This window comes from Equus caballus, chromosome 27 (genome assembly GCF_041296265.1).
Source record: "Equus caballus isolate H_3958 breed thoroughbred chromosome 27, TB-T2T, whole genome shotgun sequence".
NCBI classification, from domain to species: Eukaryota; Metazoa; Chordata; class Mammalia; order Perissodactyla; family Equidae; genus Equus; species Equus caballus.
Genome location: NC_091710.1, coordinates 31,297,415 through 31,322,237, shown reverse-complemented (window position 1 = coordinate 31,322,237; position 24,823 = coordinate 31,297,415). Strand labels below are relative to the sequence as shown.

Below are 24,823 nucleotides of genomic sequence, written 5' to 3'. Positions count from 1 at the left end.
ACTCAAGCAATATCAATATTGTATGAATTGAAATCAAACTATGCCTGAAAAAAAAAAATAACAGTTTTAAAATACCACATATGCCTAAATAAAAGATATTTTTTTCCCTTAAAATTACCCCCACTGAAAAGAATGTAGGGCCTTCCTACAGTCTGAAGACTTAAGTCATTAAGGAATGTCTTTGGGGAAGAAATTAGCCTGAAATGACCTCAATCAAAAGTAATTTTGGATATGTACATGGACTTAAAAAGCATATTTTCTCAACTTACAAATGAGGATGATATGCTTTAGAAAACTCTTTCAAGGGGCTCAAAAAGGCTCTAATGATGACAAGGACACTGATGTCAATGATGCATGAGAGGACACTGAATGAAACTGTTCTACAAAATGAGTTTAAAAATAATTTAAAATATTTATATAACATATGATTGACATTTAAACATTTCATCTAAATCTCTAAAAGTTTATATATTTAAATTTACCAAAAAACTTTTTTGGGGGAATCTCCTCATTGAGAAAACGGCATAGCCTTTTATTGGGCTAGGTTCAGAACTCAAATTTTAGAGGCACTTTTGCATTACGTGTTATTAACAGAAGGTAGAGTGACAGAATTAATGAGAATATGAAAGTTCATTTGATTACCCCCTTGAAGAGGCCTTCCCTGAACATCTCGGCTTATGTATCATCCTGTCATTCTCTAGTCCATTACTTTGTTTTTTATATATCTCTTCTCACGATGTGAAATGAATTACTTCCATGTATTCCTACTTGGCTCTCTTGACTGGAATGAGAACTGCACGAGAACAGGGACTCTGGCTTGTCCTAGGAAACTCCAGGCAGTAATAAACTTTGTAAGACGGAGGAGAGAGGAGGGAAGGAGATGAAGGCAAAGGCAGCCAGAGTGAAAGGAGTGCTCCAGCAGTTTACTTAGTCATCTAATTACGTCAGTTCTTTGTGGGTTGTTTTTCATGTAATGGGTATGTGCAAACCAAGGACTATCCATATATTTGCTCACTAGTCAAAAAACACCAAAGGAAAAAAACTCCGAAACTAGAAGGAATTCAGTTTATTCAGATAATTCTTCCTTAGGTTCCAAAACAATAATGTTTACAACAAGCAGGTTTTGTTTATAATGTTTGCTCAAATTTTAATTTGTTTTATTTTTAGAACCAAAATGCATACTTGAGGGGAAAAAAGGAAAATACTCCATTTTTTCATGTTCTGTTTCAAAGTGCAGATTTTTAAATGCAACAGTAGTTAGATAAGGTTTTTTCATTTCCTTTTTTTTTTTAAGAAATTAAACCACATGAAATAAAAATATCACAAAGACAGTATCAACAGAATCTGAAAGAAAAGCCTCCTTCATTAGAATATTTAACTTTTGGTTTACCTAACAGAAACATTTTTAATTATAAATTTGTAACATCTTTCCATAATCAAACATAAATCAAATGGCTGAGGCAAAATCATTTTTTGAATAACAGCTAATATTACTGCTTTATGCTTGTTCAGGAGTTCTGACTTTTACAGATTATTTTCAAATGAAATAACTATATGGACAAAAAAATACCTTATTTTGATACTGCTTTAATTCTATAGTCTCTTTCAAATTCTTTCTTTCTTTCCGTTGCAGTTCTCGGCTTGACTTGCCCCTTTTAAACATCTGTTTGTCAGAGAAGAACCCTAAGTATTCTGATTTTCACTCTATTTGGTTAATGTGACTTATCCTGGGGGGTTCTTAGTGTTTTCCTAAATTGAAAAGTTAGTTACTCCACATCTCATCTAATGGATTGGGCTGGTTTACACTCTCTTTGGAAGGCTGTGCTGGATAATATAAAAAGTTTGAGAAAACACTGAAGCTTTGCTAGCTATCTGTTTCGATTTAGCCAATGCAGAGCTTTTGTCACATTTCAGAGCCCTTTGGCACTGGAGAAAGGTCTACCCAGGTGTGAGCAATCTTTCTGACTGGGCTCTCACACGTAAACAGGAATGACTGCTGGTGGGTGGAGAGGTTGCTGAAGACCAGTTACACACCACACCCCTGTTCTATGACGATTAGTACAAAGACATTTTTCACTTTTGTGGAATACTGAAAAGGAAAAAAACTCTATGACCACAGCATTAAAGAACTTGTATTTGTGCTGTATCATTTAAATTACTGCAATATGACTAAACTAACAGCATAAGCTAAAGACATTATTCCCTATATTTCCTACAAAATCATTGAAAGAACCATTTAAATTGTGAAACACAAATACAAAAGAAATAATCTTGTGGAAAAGGCTCTTACGGAAAAAGGTGCTAAAATGTGCTTTAATTGCAACACAATGAACCCAAACTCCTTCAAATATAAAACTTAAAAAATCTCTACTCAAGGACGAACACTAAAAATACGCAAATCGAGCTCTCTATCAAAATGCATTTTACAAGTAAAAATTAGAAAATACTGAAATTAAAAAATTTGTCCCATTAGACACAGTACAATTATAAATTAGATGAATAAAGTATAAAGAATTATAAAATTGTTGGTCTAATGACCAATACGTCAAATGGCACAACTCTGCCATCAACAATGTATCAAAAAATATCAGAAACAAAAATCTTGTTTTAAAGATTTTACTACCATTGCTTAACCCGAATCACATTAAATGCAACGTTTACTCTCTTCATTCCATTAGAATAATCCCAACGGAAGACTTTACATAACTGTAATAGCTGTGATAGTGACATTTCAAAAAATACATTTCAAAATATTATTAATGTTTCTGATGGCTAGGTGGATAGTGAAAATTGCCTAATACTGTTCACTAAAATAATTTCATGGAAAAATTTTGGTATTTTAGATGTCAGAAATTGATTTCCTATTGCATTAGATGATATATTGTTGTATTTAAATATTTTACAAAGGGCTATATGGTTTATATTTCCTACCACATTTACATATGTTTTAAAATGTTAAAAAAACGTAAGTAAAAGATACTTGAAAAAACTTGTTAAATCTGCTTTATTTCAGTAGACAGAAGACTATTTTCAATGTCCTGGCTGAAAGGGTTCTTGTTGCCATGGAACTGGAAGAAAAAACCACAAAGATTTGAGATAAGTTAACGATGCAAACTAATGGTACACAATAGTATAGTGGAAAGAGGCGAGTTAAGTTAGAGCCAAAGATTTCAAACTGCACATCTGCCCTTCAGTAGCCATGGGAGCCTGAGAAAAAGTTAGTTTCCTCCTCTGTAAAAGAAAAGTAACATCGCTGCGTCTCTCAGGTATCCTGTGAGAATTAAATGGAATAAAGGATGTAACGTGTCTGGCACACAGGGCTCACTGAGCCCCTTCCTTTAGTTCCATTTATGATGCTGAATACAAGCATCATAAACAAAACACCTATGCGTGGGTCACAGGGATTTTCATATCTTTAGAAAGACACAGTTCCTGAAAGTGTGACAGGTACTCTCTATGGATTATTTGCATTTATGAACACTAAAAGATGTATTGCCTAATTTTTTTTAGAGCTACTTTTGGGTACTATAATAAATAGAAAATTGTTTCTTTTTCTTTTATTTTCACTTGACTAATATAACCAAGGAGGTAACAACTAAAATTTTTGAAAATCAAAGCTAGACTTGACTTATAGATTCAGAAATATCTTTATCATCAAAATAGCTTAATTATTAAGAACACAAGAAAGCTCATACTCTGAGAACCTTTATGAAACAATTATATTCAAGATTTTCTATTTCAGAAATTAAAGTCTACTCTAATTCATAGGTTTGCCCATGCTTGGTGTGTCTATCGTTAAGGCAGCAGCAGCAATGTATCAAATTAATCAAAAAGGAAAAAGCACCATCATACACTCTCCCATTCCCACTCCTGCTCTTTCTCCCCTCTATAGTTTTTCCTTAGGTTTTAAGTGAAAAATTTCCAGTCCTGTTTAAACTCATTTGGTGGGGTGGGGAGGGAAGGGAAAGACACACAGATAATTATGATACCACATAATACTGACATGTGAGAAACACACACAAAAAGTACTATGGAAGTACAAGTGGAACTGTCACATGGGAGACCAGCAAGAAGTTCAATGCGGCTTAAATACAGAGGTGGAAGTGATGGAGGTGAGGCAGGACTGTGAAGAGCCCTGCATTCCAAGCTGAAGTACTTGAATTTTATCCTATAGGTTATAGGGCGCCAGTGACAACTCCACTGGAAGGTGCTGCTGCACCTTCAGATTTCTTAATTAGAAATAAACTATGTTAACAGGCTACTTACTGTCTAATTCAGATAAATGAATCAATCAATTAATTTTTTCTACTTATTAATTTGTAACAGAACCCAGGATTGGGAAACAACTTTTTAATTTAAAAGAGATTCTCTAATTTTACTTACAGTACATTTTCCCTTTGATGGTAGAATATTTGGGTGTTAATGGATAACTGTAATTTTTGCAGACTTATTATTTTTAAAAAATTTTGCTTTAACTCTGGTAAATATACATTTCAATTTAATTTTAAAAATCTATGTTCTAATATTTTACAAATACAATTATGTTTAAGAGAAAAATTTTCAAGTTCTGGTGGCAAACTACCAAGCTGTTCTATCAACACATTTTAATTAAGTCCGTTTACTTACACCAAGATATTCTATTACAATACTCAGAGAAAGGAAGGTTTCTCTATCTGACTGAAGTTTCTTTCTCCATCTTGGTTTTTTACTCTATTTTTTCCCTCCATTTATCAAAATAATTGATGTTCATAGTAGAAAATCTAAAAGGTACAGACAAACACTCTCCACATACCCCAAATTTTATCACCCAGAGGCAGATAAGTTACAATGTTGGTGTATTTCATTTCAGTACTTCTATTCATTTATTTATTTACACAGGTAAACTTATATGATATATTCTTAAAAACTATCATTAAAAACTTTCATAAATTCTTTAATGGTTGCATATTTCACAGCATAGATTTTCCATAATTTACTTAACTGTCCCCTAAAGTTCAGTTTTATTGAAGGAGAGATTAGTGATATTACCAATTTTTTTTCAACCTCTGATACCTGGATTTCTACCTGACGACGTAATTCCGCTCTGCCTGATATTTGAACAATTCTACAAATGTGCACAAAAAAGTGACTGCTATATATCACTTGTAAATTCCACTTACATAAATGTACAAAGATAAAAGTAAAGACTCAATGAAGCAAGCATTAAAACTTGTGAAACTCACCGTAAGTCCAAGGAACGTCTGGAAGCACACCTGAATCAGGAGGGTAAGGGTATGCGGCTTGTGGTAATGGTTGATAGGAAGCATACTGTGAAAAAATAGGCTGCTGAAAATTGTAAGAAACAGGCATTTGAGATTGAAAATACCCATTCACTGGCACAAAGTCATGTGCTTGTGGCTCCCCAGCAAAGTAACCAAAATATTGAGTGTACAAAAGTTCAGAATGTATATTTTGGACAGTACTTGCAACTGCAGTCAACATCCCAGGAGGTGGCTGTACTTCATATGACGTTATCCCCTGGTATGTCTGGGTAATGGAACTGTCATTGCTACTGCTGTAATGATAGACACGCCAAGCGTAGTAAGGATATGAAGTTCCAAATGAGTGCTCAGAAGAATTATATATTGGGGTACAGGCCGACTGTGGAAGTCCATTCCAATACGCTGCAGCATTCTCAGTTAGGACTTTCGAACTTTCATTACTCTGTTGTTCAGAAAAAGAACACTCCGCTGTTTGATTCACATTAAGTGTTATGTTTCCAGATGCTCCAACAGGTATGGTACTGGGATTCAATGTATCCTTCATATATTTTTCTTTTGACTCAGTTTTTGCTGGCTGTGTTTTATTTATTTGCAGAACAGGAATTTTGTTCTGGATAAATATGGGTTCTAGAGAATTGGTACATGTAGAATTTTTAATAGATGAATTTAATATTTCATTATCTTCAAGTTCAAAGACAGTGTCATTCATTCCTAAGTTGGCACGGATATCCCTCACAAAATGAAAAACAGGCTTTGAGAGCACTGATGCATCAGGCAGAAGAGAAGTTCCTGGTTTTACGTCTGAGGGACAAGATTTTTCTGTAGGATCTGGAGAATTCTTAAGAAATTTCTGTGAATGTGTCTCGTGGTCTTTTGAAAACGTGCCATCCACACTTTTTTGGCCAAAAACTGCAAAAGAACAATCTTTCTCATCACTCTTTGTTTCAGCAGCACTAAAATTCACATCTCTTTTCTTCAGGCTATTTAAGTTGCCCTGTTGTCCAGTAAAATCTTGTGAAGTGTCAGATGAAATATCAGCTAAATCTATTTCGCCCTCTGACTTTGACATGCAAGTATCTTTTAGGTTCTTTAAAGGTAAAAGTGAGTCAGGTAGTGGTCTTTGCATTTCACCCATTTTTGGAGATACGTGGTTTCTTTTCAGATTGTCAGATGAACTTGGTCCTACTTCATTTTCACTTTCAGGATGAGATCTTATAGTCCTATTAATTGTAACACATAAACACAAACAACTCTAAGTATACAGAGTCACAAAATTTTAATATAAGTATATATTTGAAATTTATTCAGGAAAAGAGTTAAGATTTACATTTTCTCTTTCTGTTGGCAGTTTACAAAAGCAACGTTACTTCCCTAGTTTTACTCCCTTGGTTTGAATTTGGATACTTTTCCTGTTGAAGGTGATATACTCCACATTTCAAATATACTTCCAATAAGAAGTATACAGTGCTGCCAATACTATAATAAATTACTTTACGCTTTGGACATTTCCTGATAGAGGATTATATAAGTAGGAAAGTATCATTATTCAATTCTTTAGCACAGTTTCTAATTCACATACCTCCAACCCAGTGACAATCTTCTTTCCTGTAAATGGCTATATATAACTGGTGAAACCACCAGCTGTGCCCACCCCCCCAGAAGATCATCTTCTGTTATCACGAACTAAGATATTCTGTCTGCTCAAAGTCAAGAACAGGAAAAGCAGACCTCCAAAATACCTTGCCAATTTAATATCCTTGGCATTCCTACCTAAATTTAGACAGTCACAAGCAAGCTGAAGGAAGCTCCCATTACGGAAATGCCCAGCCAGACAGTTAATACAGATCCCCAAGACAATTATATCTTTTGGTGTCTCATCAAATTCTTTGAATTACATGTTGGAAAAGAACATGTTAAAAAGAACAAAGATGTAACCACTCCTCCAGTCAAGAGAAATTAATCTTTGGCCTGGAATTTGTATAGCCTACTCATGAAACTAAAAGCCTCATATTTCACTTAATCCAGCCTCCTTAAGAGGCACTACATTAATGATAACCTACATCATCATCCAACCCCATATAACACTTTGCCAGAGTTTCCAGAAAGTATAATTTTGACTTTATCACATTTCCAATGATGTTTCCGGGATGTCTCGAGTTTATAGATTGACAGCTGCCTGTAGGGTCTATCCTTTCATGGACTTTTTTAGGGGCTATTCTTCCATGATGATAGCACCTTATATTAACCTTACATTAGAATTAATTTTCCTGCTAAATGAGACAAACTTTGATTCTTTGAGTAGCAAATACCACCTATACTTAGCTACCAAAACTAAGATGATTATAGAAGTGGTTTGTGTTATCCCTCGAACACAGCCTATTCATCTTCATGCCGCTACACCACTATTTCAAGAGTCCTGTGTGCCAGGAAAAGGACCTGAGAAATGTAGTAAACGAAATGCTGCATTTAAAGAAGCAAAACCAAATAAGGCAGAAATGAGGATGCTTATTTTTTATTACACTCATTCTCCTTCATAAAATGGAAAAGATGGCAAAAATAAAGCTTGTCATAAATTAAAAATCTTACAGAGTTGAATGAGACAAAGATGGTTAACAAGTCCAGTGGTGCCACTTCATGTCAAAATGAGAAACGTATAAATAATGTAGTGAGTTTTTCATGAAAATAATTCAGTTTAAAGAACTAGCTTTTATTTTGAAATCATGTTCTTCCTACATCATGGTGTTAAAATATCCTTTTATGAAACAGTAGTATATTTATAATATGTGTGTGTCTATGACTAAGTTCCCACTTAGTTACATAAGTTGGCAATTTAAATCTTCTTAACCAATTTTGAAATGTGACTGGTCTATAAAATCCATAAGTTTAAAAATTCAATCAAATCACTTGTCCTATTGTTTTATGCCCTTTTCAGTAAACCAGTCACTAAGCCCCATCAATTTCTCAAATAATGTCTGTAAAATATGAATTTTACTTTCTTATTCTGTAAAACACCACTCTTTCCTAAGCTCCGGCTGACTTACTACTTCTAACTGTACTCAGAATCTCCTTACTTTTTTTTCTGGTGACGTAAAATTTTATTTTAAATTGTAAATGTTATTATATTCTGAAAATTATATTTTTTGCAATAATTTATTATTTATATTAAAATTTTAACTTCCATTTCAAATGAGGCCACAGCATTTTTCAAAAATCTTCATAAAGTACTAAAAACATTTAAGGACTGCCAGTTTCTCATCAAATCCCAAAGTTCTCTCTTGAGACAATGCTGTAATTTTGAACATGTGCCAAGGCCAGAGAATAGTGACTCTATGAACTAGTCCCATAGAAACTTCTCGGAAAATCCCAATCATAGCAGATGGGATTAGAATTCGAAACGTATCTTTTTGAGAACATGAGAATCTCCTTACTTTTAAATCATTGAAAAAACACCTTTCACAAGACATTATCTTCAATACTTACGGAACGAAGTTCAAACTCCTTAGGACTCACTTAAGATGCTGCATAACCTGCAACAAGTTTCTTCTCCCTCCTTAGCTTACTCTTGTCCCCTAAGTTACATGTATGATCCAGTAGAGGTATACAAACAAATGTTTTAGTCTTATTCCTTAGCATGTACTCGATTTTGCTTAGTTTTTCTTCAGACAGGGCTGATGCAACTCCTACCTTGGATGCTTGAACGCTCTCTTTTCTCTGTTGATTTTTGCGACATCTTTCATGTTAATCTATGTTTAAAAGATACAAAGAAAAACTACATTGGTGATGGTCTAAAATACCATATAAACATATATTATTTTAATATCAGATATTTGCATTTGCTTGTTTGGTCATTATCTAAAACTACATTCATTCATGACCCTCCCCTTCAAAAACCAGCGACTCTGCTCAAGTTCCCATATTTCATAAACGTTTGGAGGAACTTTTTTAAAAGGCAATTTGCAACAATCTTTTTGTCTCCACATTCTTACAACAAATCTCCGAGTCCATTTATGACTGCTCCCTCTTATATACCTTTTTCAGTAAACTAGTCGTTAAGCCCCTTGGAAATAATGGCTGTCAAATATGAATTTTCACTTCTTATTTTGTAAAACAGCCCCTTTTTTAAGCCCTGGATGACTCACTTCTCCTAACTGTATTCAGAATCTCTACTCTTTAAATCATTGAAAAAACAACATTTCCCAGGACGCTACCCTTCAATACATAGGGAGTTAAGTTCAAACTCCTCAGCCCTATATTTAAGACATTCTATAATTTAAAATAATATTCTCCTCCATCCGTAGGTTTCTCTTGTCCACTAAGTTAAATTTTTTCTTTTAGACAATTCTAAACTCATTTCTCAAATACTGTCAGTAAGTATTATGTCTGCTCATATATTTTCCATAACTTACTCTCTTCATTTTACCTTTATCTGATAACGTTTTTTCCTTTAAGGCAAAGCTATGGTCTGTGTTCTTCCATGAAATTAATAAGTAAACTTTTCTCTAACAATCTAATTTTTTTCTTTTTTTGCTTTTCTTCTTAATACTTACAACACCTTTTTAGTATCACACCCTCATTTTACTCTTGATATGGAATACACAATTTGTGTTCCTGTTGTGTTTTTAAAGTATGTTTATAAACTGGTTGTTTATTAAGCATTTTGCTATCAACACAGTACATGCAATAAACGATTAGTTTCCTAGTCTCTAAACTAGTTTAACTAACGAACACAGAGTAAAAGCTGAGAAAGAATTCTACTTTTCATTTTGCAAATAGGTTTCTCCTTCCTTACTTCTGAACTGAGAAATGCCTGAAAAATTTTAAGAGAAGCCTCTGAAAGTAGAGCAGGGCAATTGTTAGTGGGCTCCGGAGCTAGACTGCCTGTTTTATATCTGGGGTCTCCTCCCATTTACAAACTCTGTGACCTTGGGAAAGTGAACCTTTCTATGCCTCAGTTTCCATACCTTTAAATAAGATAATAATAAGTGCCTACATCACTAGGATTTTTGTGAATAATGAGTTAATATTTGTACAATTGTTAGAACAGTGCCAAGTACATAATAAATGCTGTATAAAATTTCAGTAAAACGTATTTATGTAGGACTCTAACCTCTTCAGAATCATCTACTTAAAAATATTTGTCCTATTTCTCCATGCGGATGATAATGGTTAAGGACACAGGCTCCAGTAGCCAGTTTTTAATATTCATTACATTGGGTATAGCCTTGTGACATAGAAGCAACTCAATAAATACTTGGTAACTTACTTAATTCACATTCATAATATTGGACTTTCCCTTAAGAAGTTATTAAAATTCACATTCTTCCAAGAAATGTTTTCTACATTAATTTAATTTTTAAGTTAAAAAGGGAACATTTGCAAGCTCTCTCATATCATTTTACAGATAATATGAACTGTTTAATCCAATACTTTAGTTAGTAAATTCATTTTATAAGGCAATATTTAAAGCATTTTCAAAATTCTGCAAACTGCCTTTGCTTAAAGAGTATACTTGTTCTCAAAAAGAATATTTACATAGGTTTCATTTTAAAACATTTGTTACCTTTTGTTTTTTACAACTGGAAACAGTAGTACTTTTTTCTTGTTCCTGAGAGTCTTCCCTTCTGTCTACAGTGATAGGTCGCTTTTTAGAGGAATTCGAAACGTTTTTCATTATGCGCTCTGAAATTGAGGGCACCTTCATACGAGTACTGGATTTACTGATACTCTTTCTAGGTTTTACATGAATATTCACTTTTTCTTTTCTGTTCAGTCGCATAGTCTTCTTTCTGTTATGTAGCATTTGGCATAGAATAAAGGAAACGGTTAACGTAGCATTTTTAGCACATATTATCTTCATATGTTCAATAGTTTTCATGACTTTCATAGTATGGGCCATTTTCCCTAAATCTCTCCGAGGGGCAGCCAGTATATTTTTGAGCAGTGTAGAAAACTGATTGTAGTTGTATTCTAACTCTGTCAGAGTGCTTCCATAATTTACGGATGCCGTATAAGGCACAAAGTCAATATATGTGGAAATGGAATACTTAGATTTCTTTAGAAGTTTTTTTATTTCTGAAAGTTCTTCAAGTTCTCTTGAGAACAAATGAAGAGCATATGAGCAATTAACAGCTTCATTATATTTGTAGATAATATCCAGATCTTTCTTAAGTTCAGAAATAGAAGTCTCTATCACTTTCCAAAGGCAATCTGTTGAGTTATCTTTAAGAAATGAAAAAGAAGCCATTTTTTCCTGGCAGTGAACCAGCTCAGGAAGAAGTGACAGATCAAACCAAAGCACACCTCGAAATCTCTGTTTGTCTAGTTTCTTTGCCATTGAGTTTTTAAGAAAGTGAATGGTTTCGGAGAGCATGACGATTTCAATATAGGTTTCAATGGCTGCAGGTTTTAAAATTATAGCCTCATGGCTGTGGTTTTTCACCATGTCCAAAACGTTTTCTTCAGTGATGAAAATATTATCTATGTTATCCTCTTGTAGCATCTGAAAGTATTTTTTTAAAACATCTAAGTGATCGGTACACCTCAAAGTAAGTTCCTGTAGCTTTCCGAAGTCTGCAAACTCCGCTTGATCCAGTATTTCACTAATGCTACAGATATCTGGGTGTGAAAGCAAAGTACTGTTAAACTTACAATTTTCTATGCTAATCGTTGCTTTGTTTATTAGATCATCTGACTTTCTGGAAGCAACTATAGTCTTCTCCTCAAGCCCAATACTGGAATTTTGTTCACTGCATAAATCTTTAGACAATGTATCATATATCTTCTGCAACTTAGAAAACGCACTTTGATTCATTCTGAGTAGCATTTCTTTGTTCTTCTTTCCTGAGTATTTTTTGCTGAAAGATTGTCTCCTCTCTTTCCAAAAAAGACTTTTTGCAGCATCAAAAAAGATATGTTCCAGACCATAAAGAGAGATTTTAATACTTACTGCCTCATTGCTCTTGATAAAATTAACTTTCGAGGAGATCATTTCTATGATAATCCACAGATGGTCTTGTTTTCCTGGATAGGAATCAGCTTTAGAAGAGTCTCCATACATACTGATCAGCTTTAAAGTACTTTTTCTTAAGGTTTCTAAGTCTCCTAAACTATCTCCAAAGTTAACTCCACAGGTAAACGGAACCGAAAGAGAAAAGTCAAAGCAATCAGAACAATGCTTCATCACCGCCTCGCACTCATTAATCTGCCGTTTGTATTTTAAGAATGCGTAGTATGAATTGTTCACCTTTTTGGTTTCCTCAAACAATTCAATTAATTGATCAAGATAGCTCTGCAACTCACAGAACGCATTATACTTTAACCTTCCTTGAAAAGAAGGATAGAAATTGGATTGTTGTTGAAATCCACGTGGCCTGCCGAACAGCTCACTGTACAATGTCTCATCATACCAAAGCAAGCTTCGAAACGTCGGTTCACCTCCTAAGAGTCTTTTTTTGTTTTCAATGAATTGAATAGTTTCCATCATCATCTGGAGTTCTACCAAGGAGTCAACAGCACACGGTTTGAGTTTCTGCTGGCAATTATTCCACAGGTTTTGCTCTACCAACAGTTCTCTTGAAATCAAGATTTGTTCAACTGAACATTCCTGCTTTCTCTCAAAAGCTTCAACAAATAAAGGGAGAATATTTTGACAAACCTTAGTTTCCTCTTGTAGAGTCTGCAAAGAAGACGCTTCATCCGCCCTCCTCAAAATTTGGGTTAGCCTAGCTACATGAGCTGAACGATTAGCTGAGCAATGGTTTTCTTTTAATTCATTCATGTATGATGTGGGCTTCTTCTGAGGAGTAGCGATTTTGGAAGTTTCAGAGTGGGCATGTAAAACAGGCATATGATTCATTCCTATAATGCCTGGTTTGGAATGACAGGCTATTTCTGAATGCAGTGTAGAGGCAGAATGAGAGTCATTACTAACTTTAACTCCCTGCTCTTTCTCTCTTTTCTTAAGCTGATTAGAAATTGTGTTATTCAAAGAGACTTCCTCAGTAGTATTTTTAGTGCTTAGATGAGGATCAATCAAGTTATTTTTAATTGTTTTCTCACTTGAGCAGGAGGATTCTTCCAAGATCTTATTCTTTTGATTTTTGTGCTCAGTCTTAACAGCTGATCCTTCAGTCATGCTTTTTTGGTGAATTAAATCTTTTATTTTTTCTGCTTGTTGAACTTCCCATGTTTTCCTGTCTTGAGTGCTTTTCTTTGCAATACATTTTTCTGAAGAAGAATCCTTTATATTATCTTTTAAGACCAGAGAACTATCATTGGAAAATAGTTTCTTCATTGTATTTTCCCCATGACTTTTACTTTCTTCATTTACTGATGTGAGACCCATCTCAGAACTCTCAGTAATATTTGTTTCATTCCTGTCTATATGGAAGCAATTACTTGAAGAGCACTGTTCTGTCTTTAGAAGTTCCTTTCCACCACATTCTTGCTGATAATGCAGTACACTGCTGGATGCTGCAAAAGAATCTACAGCAAAAATCCTCTGTTCATCCAAAGAGTGAGATTCTCCCTCACTATCTGTCACTGAAGTGGCTGATAACAACTGAGGAATATTGTTACACTTCTTACTTATCAGAGTTAGACTTAATGGGTCCACATGGAAGTTTCCTGTAATAATGCCTGGTTCAGAGCTCTCATTAGGAGCCACCCATTTTTCTAGAGGAAAATTTACTTCCAGGTTTCTTTTATAACCAGATAAAACAAGGTTATCTGGTTTGCAGATATCAACGTCTAAGAAGTGCTTCACATTTGATTCTAAGACTGAAATAACTATGTCAGTGTGAGCCATACAAGTTGCATCATAATTTTTGTCTGTGCTAAAACTTACACTGTTTTCTTTTATGCAACTCAAAGATACTGAATTACTTTTGTTTATTACTTCATTAGCCTCAGAATAGTTTTCTTTTGTTGCATCCTTAATACTACGTGCTGAATGGTTCTCAAGCTGTTCATATTTACCAATGTTAGATAAAAACTTTTTGTCAGTTTGATTTTCTTTTTTAGTTAGTTTCTCATCTGGGCAGTCTGTGGAAAACAGACACGCAGTTTCTCCAGAAGAGGGCTGAAGTCCTGATGATCCTGGACTTCTCACACAGCTATTGTTATAGGCTGACTGACTTGTACTTTGGGATGCGGAACACAGGGGTAACTGTGATTCAGGATCCTCTCGATCACAAAATTCTCTCATGTGAATAGTGGTATGACTTCTAGAGACACTGCTGGCCACATTTTTCGTAGAAAGGCACTTGGTAATTCTCTCTCCACTTGTTTTATAAGACTTGTGCTTTGATACATGAGTTAATGATTTATCAACTTCAAATCCCAAAGCTCTTTTTTCTCCTGGTTTGTCATATTTTCTTTTTGACAAAAAATGCTTAGAATAATATCTTCTTTCAGACACAGAACTATAACCATGAAGGTCACAACTTTCCCAGAAATTATTGCATATTATTGCATATGATTTTGGTAAGGGGCCTTTTCTTTTTTCTCCCACTTTAGCTATAAGCTGCAAAGATGTGTGAACTCTTCTATGAGCTTTTTGCAAGTGAAGAACAGCTCTGTCAAGCCTTCTGGAAAGACGTTTGCTTTTGCATAAAGATGCTTCACTATTTAGAATATCCAGGACACTCCTAATATGCTTTTCTGACAGTGAAAAGGTTTTAATTCGTCCTTGGGATAAGGAAGCAAAACATTCCGATGAGCCCTGACTGATTAGCCTTCTTTTCTTCCCACTACTTTTGTGACGTCTTAAATCTTTATCTGGTATGTTCCGGTCCCTAAAAAGTGTATGTGACTTTCTCTTGCTAATTCTCGATTCTGTGTCCTTTTTACGTCTAGTATCAATACAATCAGTTTTTGACTGTGTCAAGGAACATCTGCTTTCGTTTACTGTTGTGACATTAGCAGGTTCAGTAAGCAAAGGTCCACTGCTTTGTTCTTCAGACATGTGATTCGCATGTGTATTATGACTCAAATCAAAAGAAAGTGAGATTTCAGATTTATTCACTGGTCCTGATTCATGCCTCAGGTTACCACATTCATCTTCACACGGATAATCTAAATTTTCACCAGAACACTGGGAACAAATTTCAAACCTTGGAACTTTTGCTTCCTCCTCATTTATTTCTGGTTTTGTCGCTTCAGTTATATATTTGCAAAAATTATCTTTCAATGCAAAGGATTCAACAGTGGGACTATCTCCTGGCATAAACATATTAGTAATTCTAACTTGTAGATCTGGAAGTAAAACTGGGTTGAAGAGACCTGTTTTGGTTTTCTGTGTAGTGGAATAAAAACAATTACTTTCCTCAGAGTAATGCTGATCACTGTTCTCTCTACTTGTGGTGCTTTTCAAAACTTCCGTCTCTCCATTACTACCTCTTGACAGACCTTCCCAATCGATACGAGACTTCAGAGCCTCAAATGAGACCCTGAATTCTTCACACAGTACACTGCCATGACTGGGGGTATCTTGTTGAAATAGAAAAGCATCATCACACTGTTCTGATCCAACTTCAATCTCGTTTTCCAATTCAAAACTTTGAAGAATTGGGTTGTCACTTATTGATTGGTGAAATGGGTCGTGTGACTTATTTTTATCCACATCCATTTCACAATCAGAAACTGCATGTTTTATGAACAAACCAAAATCTGTACTCACTGAAGAACAAGTTTCTTTAAACTGGTATCCTTGGTGATATTCATGATTTGTGCCTAATGCAGGCACCACAGTACTGGCTATCTGTACTGCAGCATTTGAGGCTACGTGCACTGAAGAATCTGAAATTTCAGGAAACGTTGTGGAAGCCGAATGCTCCACACCTCTTCCAGTATTTTCAGTATCTTTTGGTTTTATGGCACTGATAGTATCTTCCCTTTCTAATAATGTAGTTTCTGTTGATACATATTTTTTTCCCCAAGTCAAATTCAATGTAGTAGAAAAACCTTCGGAATCCACAATTTCTACACTATTGTAATTTTTATTCTCCCTCCTTTCAGCTATATCAGTGAAATTTTCGTTTGTATGAAAACTCTGCTTCTCACCTCCATATATTTTCTCTATGCTGTCTTCTGTAGATGAAGCAATGTCTTCCTCTTTAGCCTCATTTTGGTTTTCTTTATCATTATCTCTTTGTTCTTTGAAATCAATATTCAGGTGTATATCATTGTTCAACTGCGCATTAGAGAACTGAGTATAATCTTGACTATTATCATCAATTTGAGGAGTTTCCTCGCAGTCTCTTTGAAAGTTCTCTAATGACAACAGATCATTTTGATTTCTCCCATTGACACGTATATGTTCTCTATATATGTTGCAGTTTGAATTGTCTTGAGATGAAACAACTGTATCATTTGGCAGTACTTTGGCCTGGGGATTGTCTTTTGCTTCCTGGAAAGCATCAGTCATAATGCTAACACAATTCTGATTTGGTTTTTCCAATTTCAGTTCCATTAGTTTTTGAGAAATGGCAAAACTTGTATGAATGTTATCTTCATACTCCAAAGAGTGCTGACGATGCTTTTGTGAAATGCCCTCTACTTTGGGAGTAAGACTGTTTTGTAATTCCAGTGCTAGATGATCTAGCTCATACTTATCCTTCGTGGTAGATGTGGAAAATTTTGGTATTTCTAACTCTTGAGTAATTAATATTTGATCACTATTTTTTCCAGAAGAATCAAGACTCTCAACCTTTTTGCATTCTTGGTGAAAAGAAATGTAACTATCCACTGGACTGATTTTTGTTTCATTAGCAAAATTATTATCAATTTCTTTCCACAAATTTTGCTTTTCTCCAGGTTTCAAATTGTCTTCCGGGCCAGTGAAGTGTCTCACCTTTCCAATATTTTGAATGTAGTCATGTATGCTTTCTTTCCTTTGGAGTTGAAAAACTGTAGCCATCTGGTGACCAGTCTGATAGTTAGTTTCTAAATTAGAAGACTGTGATTCCTGAGAGATGTGACCATTGTACCCTTCTGTAGAGGTATTCACTGCTTCGTAAGAGTTATGCGGCTCACTGTTTTGTTCAATTAAAAGTGGGATGTTACTTCTCTGTTGGGATCTCTGGGCTATTTCCTCACTGTGGTTGTAGTTCTCAACTTCTGAAATTACACTTGACAAACACACTGGGAAGGAAAAATTGTCTTGGCCCTCACGCTGTCCTGCCATGGTAATTATATTAGAAGATGTATAATTACAGCTGTTAAAGTCCATGGTATGAATCTGAGACTGTGAATCATCAAAAGAAATTTTGAAGCCAGGGGCATCCAAACAATTAGTAAGAAGAGCATGATCACCAGGCATGACTTCAGATGAGGAGGCAGAATTAGTTGGCATAGATGATAGGTTTACTCCTGAATTAACAACATCTAAACTCTTCTCAAATGGTAAAATCTCATTTAAACCTGTAATATTACTATGTTTTCCCATGCCACCTTCTCTCCTCATCAGTCTTGGGTCTTTGATGAGTTTTGAAGTAATAACTGTGCTTGAGTCAATATTGTTATGAAGGGGAAAAGCAGCAGAAAGATTACTTAAAATATTTTTAAGATGTGTCAAATTTAACAAGAGGTCACCATTTACACTTTCTCTGCTATCAGTGGGAATAAATGAAAGACCTGAATCTTGTGCATGCACTTGAGACGTATCTCTACATTCTGCTAAACTGTGCTCCATCTGTCCATTGTGTGCTTCAAGCACAGAAATGTTTCCACTTTGCACATTTCCATAGGAATTAGAAATAGTTGAGTTGGGAGGATTTATCTCTGAATTTAGCGCATTGCACGAACAGTTTTCCCGGACAAATGGATCTACAGGTTTCCTGAAATGCTCAAATATGACAGTAGCATCTTTTCCTTTTCCAATTCTTTTGGCCACTGTACAGTTATTCAGAGAGCATGTTCTTTCTGTGGAAATAATAAGAAAGGAAAAATAGGAGAAAAAAGTGTTTCTATAGACTATTAATACAAGTTAACTATATTATGAGCAATTTTAACTGAAAGTTCACCAAATAACCTAATGATAATTAAAAATATGTTCTCAGCAGAAAAAGCAAAAAGAGACGAAGATGAATAACAAACTGATAAAGTATAAATGATGTAGCATGAAACTCTGTCCTAGTCTACGAACCTTAAAACTATTTGCCATAGAAAAGTTTGAATTCTGACACATACTAAGAAACAGAAAAATTAAATAGAAATAAAACAATATTCATAGACTACATATTTCTTATATTAATTTCATATTTAGATATTTAATAATAAAATTTACATATTAATAGGCAAAACTGTCTCCCTCTATCTACTGTTACCTTGCTTCTTTTCCCTCCACCATGAGAGAACAAAAATGGAAAGGAAAGGGAAAGGAGGCAGAGAAGCTGAGGGAAAAGATCAAAAAGGTTCCACAAAATCCTTCCCAGGAACCAAAGCAAATCACTACCCTGCTCCCTAGTGAAATAAGTATTCCTGCAAATAATACATGCAAATAAAACCTGGAAAATAAAAGCGAATTTTCTTTTATAATTTAGAGAGATTTATTCCTAAAATTTCATAAAGAACTTCATGTAATAACAAAGGAACTCATAACAATGCATATTTAGCAAGTAAAATCTTTGCAAAGCATTCATAGCTGAGTAATACCATAAAAATACTTATATTAAAACAGACGTTGATGGAAAATTGCTTGTGAGATTTATGACACACATGTACCATGAGGTTCTTTTTCACTATATGTTGAAAGATAGCTTTGCTGAAGTTTTCTAAATTCTATAATCATTTGTGATTGTACTCTTTTAATTAAAGTAAGCTACAGTGGAAATATGAGAAATAGAGAGGTAGTTCTTAAAAATGGGACCTACAGCAGAAAAAAGGAAAGGTGGATCCCTATACCTCTTTATACCAAAATAAAATAAAATTCATTGTGGAAAAAACATAAAACCATGAAAGTATTAGAAGAAAACATGGAGAGATAGTTTTATAACCTTGAGGTAGGAAAGTAGTTTTTAAGCATGTCTGGAAATCAGAAAACCAAAAATGAAAATGTGATGTTAATTACATATAAATTAAATATTTTAATAGGTCAAATGTGTGATAAACAAAACTAAGAAGGATAAACTGACAAAAAGATATTCTGAATGAGACAAGCTTAGAGCATAATTACATATATATTAGAATACATAAAGAGTATATAGACATCTTCAAAAGATTAATAAAAAGACAACACAAAAGTGGGCAAATGTATGAACAAGAAAATCACAGATTAAATAAAAATTGTCAACAAACACAGAAATATCTCTAACCCCACTAACAATAAGATTCATATTAAAAAACTTTTTAGAGTGGCAAAAATTTTGAAGGATAATTAATATTCTGCAGATGTAAGCATTCTTTATATTGTTCACAGGAGTATAAACTGGTACTAATTCCCTGGAAAGTAAACATATAGTATTCATTGCGATGTAATGTATAACCATCTATACCCAGCAAATCTACTTTTACACATTTATTAGTCTAATACACTTGGCCAAATACCCAAGATATATGGACAAGGATTTTTAGCACAATAATCTAAGAAAACTGAAAGATAGAAACCTATCTATCAATATGAGATTGGTTAAATAAGTCTGGCATATCAATAATTATAACAGTAAAAGTACTACGTGCATATGCTAAAAGAATGCCCTAGAAACAGAACGTTATGCAGCTATTACAAAGACTAAGATACATTAATACAAGCCAACCTAATCACTTAAGTTTAATGATCTCAATTTCATAAATGTATGGTAAATGCATATTTTAACATATACATAATATTAATAACTTATAAAGTACTTAGTGTGAACGCCAGATATGGTTTTTCTAAGTGCCTTATGCATATTAATTCATTTAATGTTCCCAACATTTCTATCAATGAGAAAGTGAAGTTAAGAGTAATTTGCCCAGGATCACAGTTATAAGCAGCAGAACCTTAATCACTATGTTACGCTATTTGTTTAAACTTAATAAAGGCATTTTAAATTTATTCCCATATTTGGAATTCTTAAATACCAAACGAAAAATGGAGAACCTAATATCTTCAATAAAATAAGAAAGTGTAAAAAAAGTGAAATTACAATCAATAGTTATTAGCACTATATATTCTGCGATGATGGACAGCTTCTTTATCTGTGCTATCCAATACCAAAAGCCACGTGTGGTTACTGAGCACTTAAAATGTGCCTGGTATGACTGAGGAATTAAAATTTTAATTTAATTTAATTTAAATAGCCACATGTGAATAATGGCTACTCTCCTGGATAGCACAGGTCTAGAGTACTCTAGAAGGAGATGAGTATGCTGATAGCCAACACATGTGACCTTGACTTTGGGCATAATATAGGTATTCCTCAAAGTTTATCATGCTGAAAGGCATCATCCTTGATTAAAGTAATAAGCTTTAAGATTATGGGTGGGCTGGAGTAGAAGTGGGGAAAGGTTCTCATGTATTGTCTCCATGTGAAGCCTTCTAGCTGAGTGGTAATGTGGTTAGAATGACTATACAGAAGATCATTGAGAAAATTGAAACTTAAGCAAACTATAAACCAACTGGACCTAACAGACATCTACAGAACACTCTATCCAACAACAGCAAAATATCTATTCTTTTCAAGTGCACATGAAACACTGTCCAGGACAGACCACATGCCAGGCTATAAAACAAACCTCAATAAATTTAAAAGAAGGACAACACAAATTTTATTCTCCAATCACAATGCAATGAAATTAGAAATCAATAACAAAAAGAAATTTGGGAAATTCATATTTACATAAAAGTTAAACAACACACTTTTAAAAAACCAACGGGTGAAATAAGAAGTCAAAAAGGAAATTAGAAAATACTTTGAGATAAATGAAAACGAAGACACAACATACCAAAACTTAAGGGATGCAGCTAAAATAGTACTTACAAGGAAATTTATAGCTGTAAATACATATGTTTTCAAAGAAGACAGATGTCAAATCAATACCCTAACCTTCCAACTTAAGACACCAGAAAAAGAGTAAACTAAACCTAAAGCAAACAGAAGTTAGGAAATAAAGATTAGAGAGGAAATTAAAAAAACAGAGAATAGAAAAACAATAGGGGAAAAAAAAGCAACGAAACCAAAAGTTGGTTTTTGAAAAGATCAGCAAAGCTGAAAAACCATTGGCTAGACTCACCCAGAAAAAACAGAGACAAGACTCAAATTAGTAGAATCACAAACAAAAAAGTGGATATTACTACCAACCTTATATAGAAATAAAAAGGACTGTAAAGAAATACTATGAACAACAGTATGCCAATCAATTAGGTAAGTTAGATGAAATGGACAAATTCCTACAAAGACACAAACCACCAAAACTGATGCAAGAAAAAACAGAAAGTCTGAACAAGTGAAGAAATTGAATGAGTAATTAAAAAACTACCCACAAAGAGAAGCCCAGGCCCAGGTGGCTTTACTAGTAAAGTCTACCAAATACTTGAAGACAATTAATGATAATTCTTCATAAACTCTTCCCAAAAAATGGAAGAGGAAGAACCACTTCCCAACTCATTCTATGAGAACAGTATTACTCTGATACCAAAATCAGACAAAGATATCACAAGAAAACTACACATCAATATCTCTTATGAATATGGACACAAAAATCCCCACAAATTAGTAGCAAACTGATTCCAACAACATATAAAATGACTATACCATGACAAAATGGGATTTATCCCAGGAATGCAAGGTTTGCTTAATATTTGAAAATTAATTAGTGTTGATACACCACAGTAACAGAGTGAAGAATAAAAATCACATGATCATCTCAAAACACAGAGCAAAAGCATTTGACAAAATACAATACATGATACAAACACTCAACAAACTAGGAATAGAAGGGAACTTTCTCAACATGATAAAGGACATCAAAAAACCCCACAGATAACTTCATACTAACTGGTGTGAAAGACTAGATGCTCTCCCCCTAAGTTTAGGAACAAGATAAGAGATGTCCACTCACCACTTCTATAAACATTCTGCTGGAGGTCCTAACCGGGGGAATCAGGTAAGAGAAAGAAATAAAAGCCATCCAGATTGGAAAATAAAAAGTAAAACTGTCTCTATCTGCAGATGACCTGATATTGTATGTAGCACATCCCAAGGAAACCAGTAAAAAAACTTTAAGAACTATTAATGAGATGAGCAAGGTTGGAGGATATAAGACAAGTACACAAAAATGAACAGTATTTCTATATACTCGCAATTAACAATACAAAAATGAAACTGAGAAAATAATTCTATTCACAATAGGATCATATTAATAATACACTTAGAAATAAGTTTAATAAAAAAAGTGTAAAACTTATACCTTGAAACTTCACACCCACTAGGATGGCTATAATCAATAACTCAGACAATAACACACGTTAACAAGGAAGTGGAGAAATCCTAATCCTCATACTCTGCTGGTATAAATGCAAATGGTGCAGCCACTTTGGAAAAGTCTGGTAGTTCCTCAAATGGTTAACACAGAGTTACCAGGTGACCCAGCACTTCCACTCCTAGCTATATACCCTAGAGAAAGGAAATCACATGTCTACAACAAAACTTATACAAGATTGTTCACAGAAGAATTATTCATAATTGCCAAAAGGTGGAAACAACCCAAATGTACATCAACTGATGAATGGATAAATATACGTAGTATTGTCTAACAACAGAATATTATCCCATAAAAAGGAATGAAGTATTGATACATGCTACAACATGCCAGAACCTTGAAAACACTGTTAAGTGAAAGTCACCAGTCATGAAAGGCTGCATATTTATGACTTCACGTACACGAAATGCTTAGAATAGACAAATATATAGACAGAAGGCAGATTAGTGATTGCTTAGGGGTGGAGGACATGCAGGGAAAAGGATACGATAGCTTTTAAAAGGGTACAGAGTTTCTTTTTGAGGTGATCATGATAACATATCACACTCACTAGGATGCCAGAAAAAAACATTTTTCAAAAAGTATGTGTGTTGGCAAAGATGTAGAGTAGTTATGTAACCTGATACAATCACTTTTGAAAACTATTTGACATTGTCTTTGGATTAAGCTGCACATTCTTTTCTTTTTTCTTTTTGCTGATGAAGATTAGCCCTGAGCTAACATCTGTGCTAATCTTCCTTCACTTTATATGTGGGTCACTACCACAGCATGGCTGACAAGTGGTGTAGGTCTGTACCTGGGATCCGAACTTGCAAACTGAGGGTAGTGAAGTGGAGTGTGCCGAACTAAACCACTATGCCACAGGGCCAGCCCCTAAGTTGCACAGTCTTGATGCAGATATATACCTATAGAAAAACTCTTGCACATATGCACTAAGAAACTTACATGAATGTTGAAAACAGCAAGGTTTGCAATATGAAGAAAACTGGAAAGTATCCAAATCCCCAGAGAAACAGTGTATAGCCACAAAAAGCAGTCACACGCATGTGTTTATATGTATACATAGGAATTACAATGAAGAAACTACAGTTATCATCTCAACATGGCAGAATCGCACAAAGATAATACTGAGCAAAAGAAGTCACAAAAATTATCTGCAGTATAATTCCAGATACATAAAATCAAAATAGGTAAAGCACAACTATTTTGCTTAGAGATTCATAATATATTATCAAACACTATTCAGAAGTTATAAAACCAGTACAAATGCTACTGAAGTAGAATAATATATATATCTTACCAGCCTTCTTAGAAATTCCTGTTGAGAGAAATCTCAAAGATGTCATAAAGTGTCCATTATCTACTTTTTGACCAATAAATTTCACCGTTACTATTGCATATGGTAGACACTGCCTAGGTTTATCTACTGGTTTTGAAAGAACATTGTATTCATAGAAGTAGACCTGAAACATAAAAAAGAAGAATGAATATTTTTATGCTGATTAATTTAGCAGACTTGAATACACTCATATTAAAAAAAACTATATAACTGCATGGTGTTATTTATTCATCTGCTTCTATATATCCTCTTCTTCTTGCCTTCTTCAACCCTAGATTTCTGAAGATGTGTGAACTTTTTTCCCCACCACTTATTTTTTCTTTAGTAGGCTACCAATACCAGCAGAAGCACACACAACCTGTCTTTAAATAGAAAGGTATTTTTCCATTAAAAGTTCAATGTTTTGTATATGCTGTGAACCACTATACTATATTTTATTTGGTAGGAAAAGTTAATTACAAAAATAATAGCTCACTTTACATGTGGGAGCATATATATACTTCTAGATTTATCCTCATTTAATCATATATATTATGTTATATATAATCTTCTATAGAAGATTAAAAGTCTACTAAGTGTGTCAGCAACATATGACAGAAAATCACTGTTTCACACATAATGACTAACACATAAGTCTTTTCTCCTTTTGCAAAGTAGAAAAGATTAATAACATTATTTCACAATAGCCTTGTTTAAAAAAAAACTGGCATGTTTTGCAAGTTAGGAATTTATTTATGGAATACCTAAAGAAAAGCAACTACTG

General features: G+C 34.1%; 1 protein-coding gene across 1 annotated transcript in view; it reads right to left on the bottom strand.

Annotated features, from left to right (window-relative positions):
* Positions 1-1,051: 1,051 nt before the first annotated feature.
* TEX15 (testis expressed 15, meiosis and synapsis associated) overlaps positions 1,052-24,823 on the bottom strand; it is an 80,246-nt gene continuing 56,474 nt past the window's right edge. The window contains exons 7-11 of the mRNA XM_070252724.1: positions 24,022-24,184; positions 10,822-18,182; positions 8,946-9,004; positions 5,223-6,481; positions 1,052-3,068 (exon numbers count right to left, since the gene is read on the bottom strand). Coding sequence (XP_070108825.1) covers positions 3,031-3,068; positions 5,223-6,481; positions 8,946-9,004; positions 10,822-18,182; positions 24,022-24,184 — 8,880 coding nt within the window. The 3' untranslated portion in view covers positions 1,052-3,030. The remainder of the gene's footprint in view (positions 3,069-5,222; positions 6,482-8,945; positions 9,005-10,821; positions 18,183-24,021; positions 24,185-24,823) is intronic.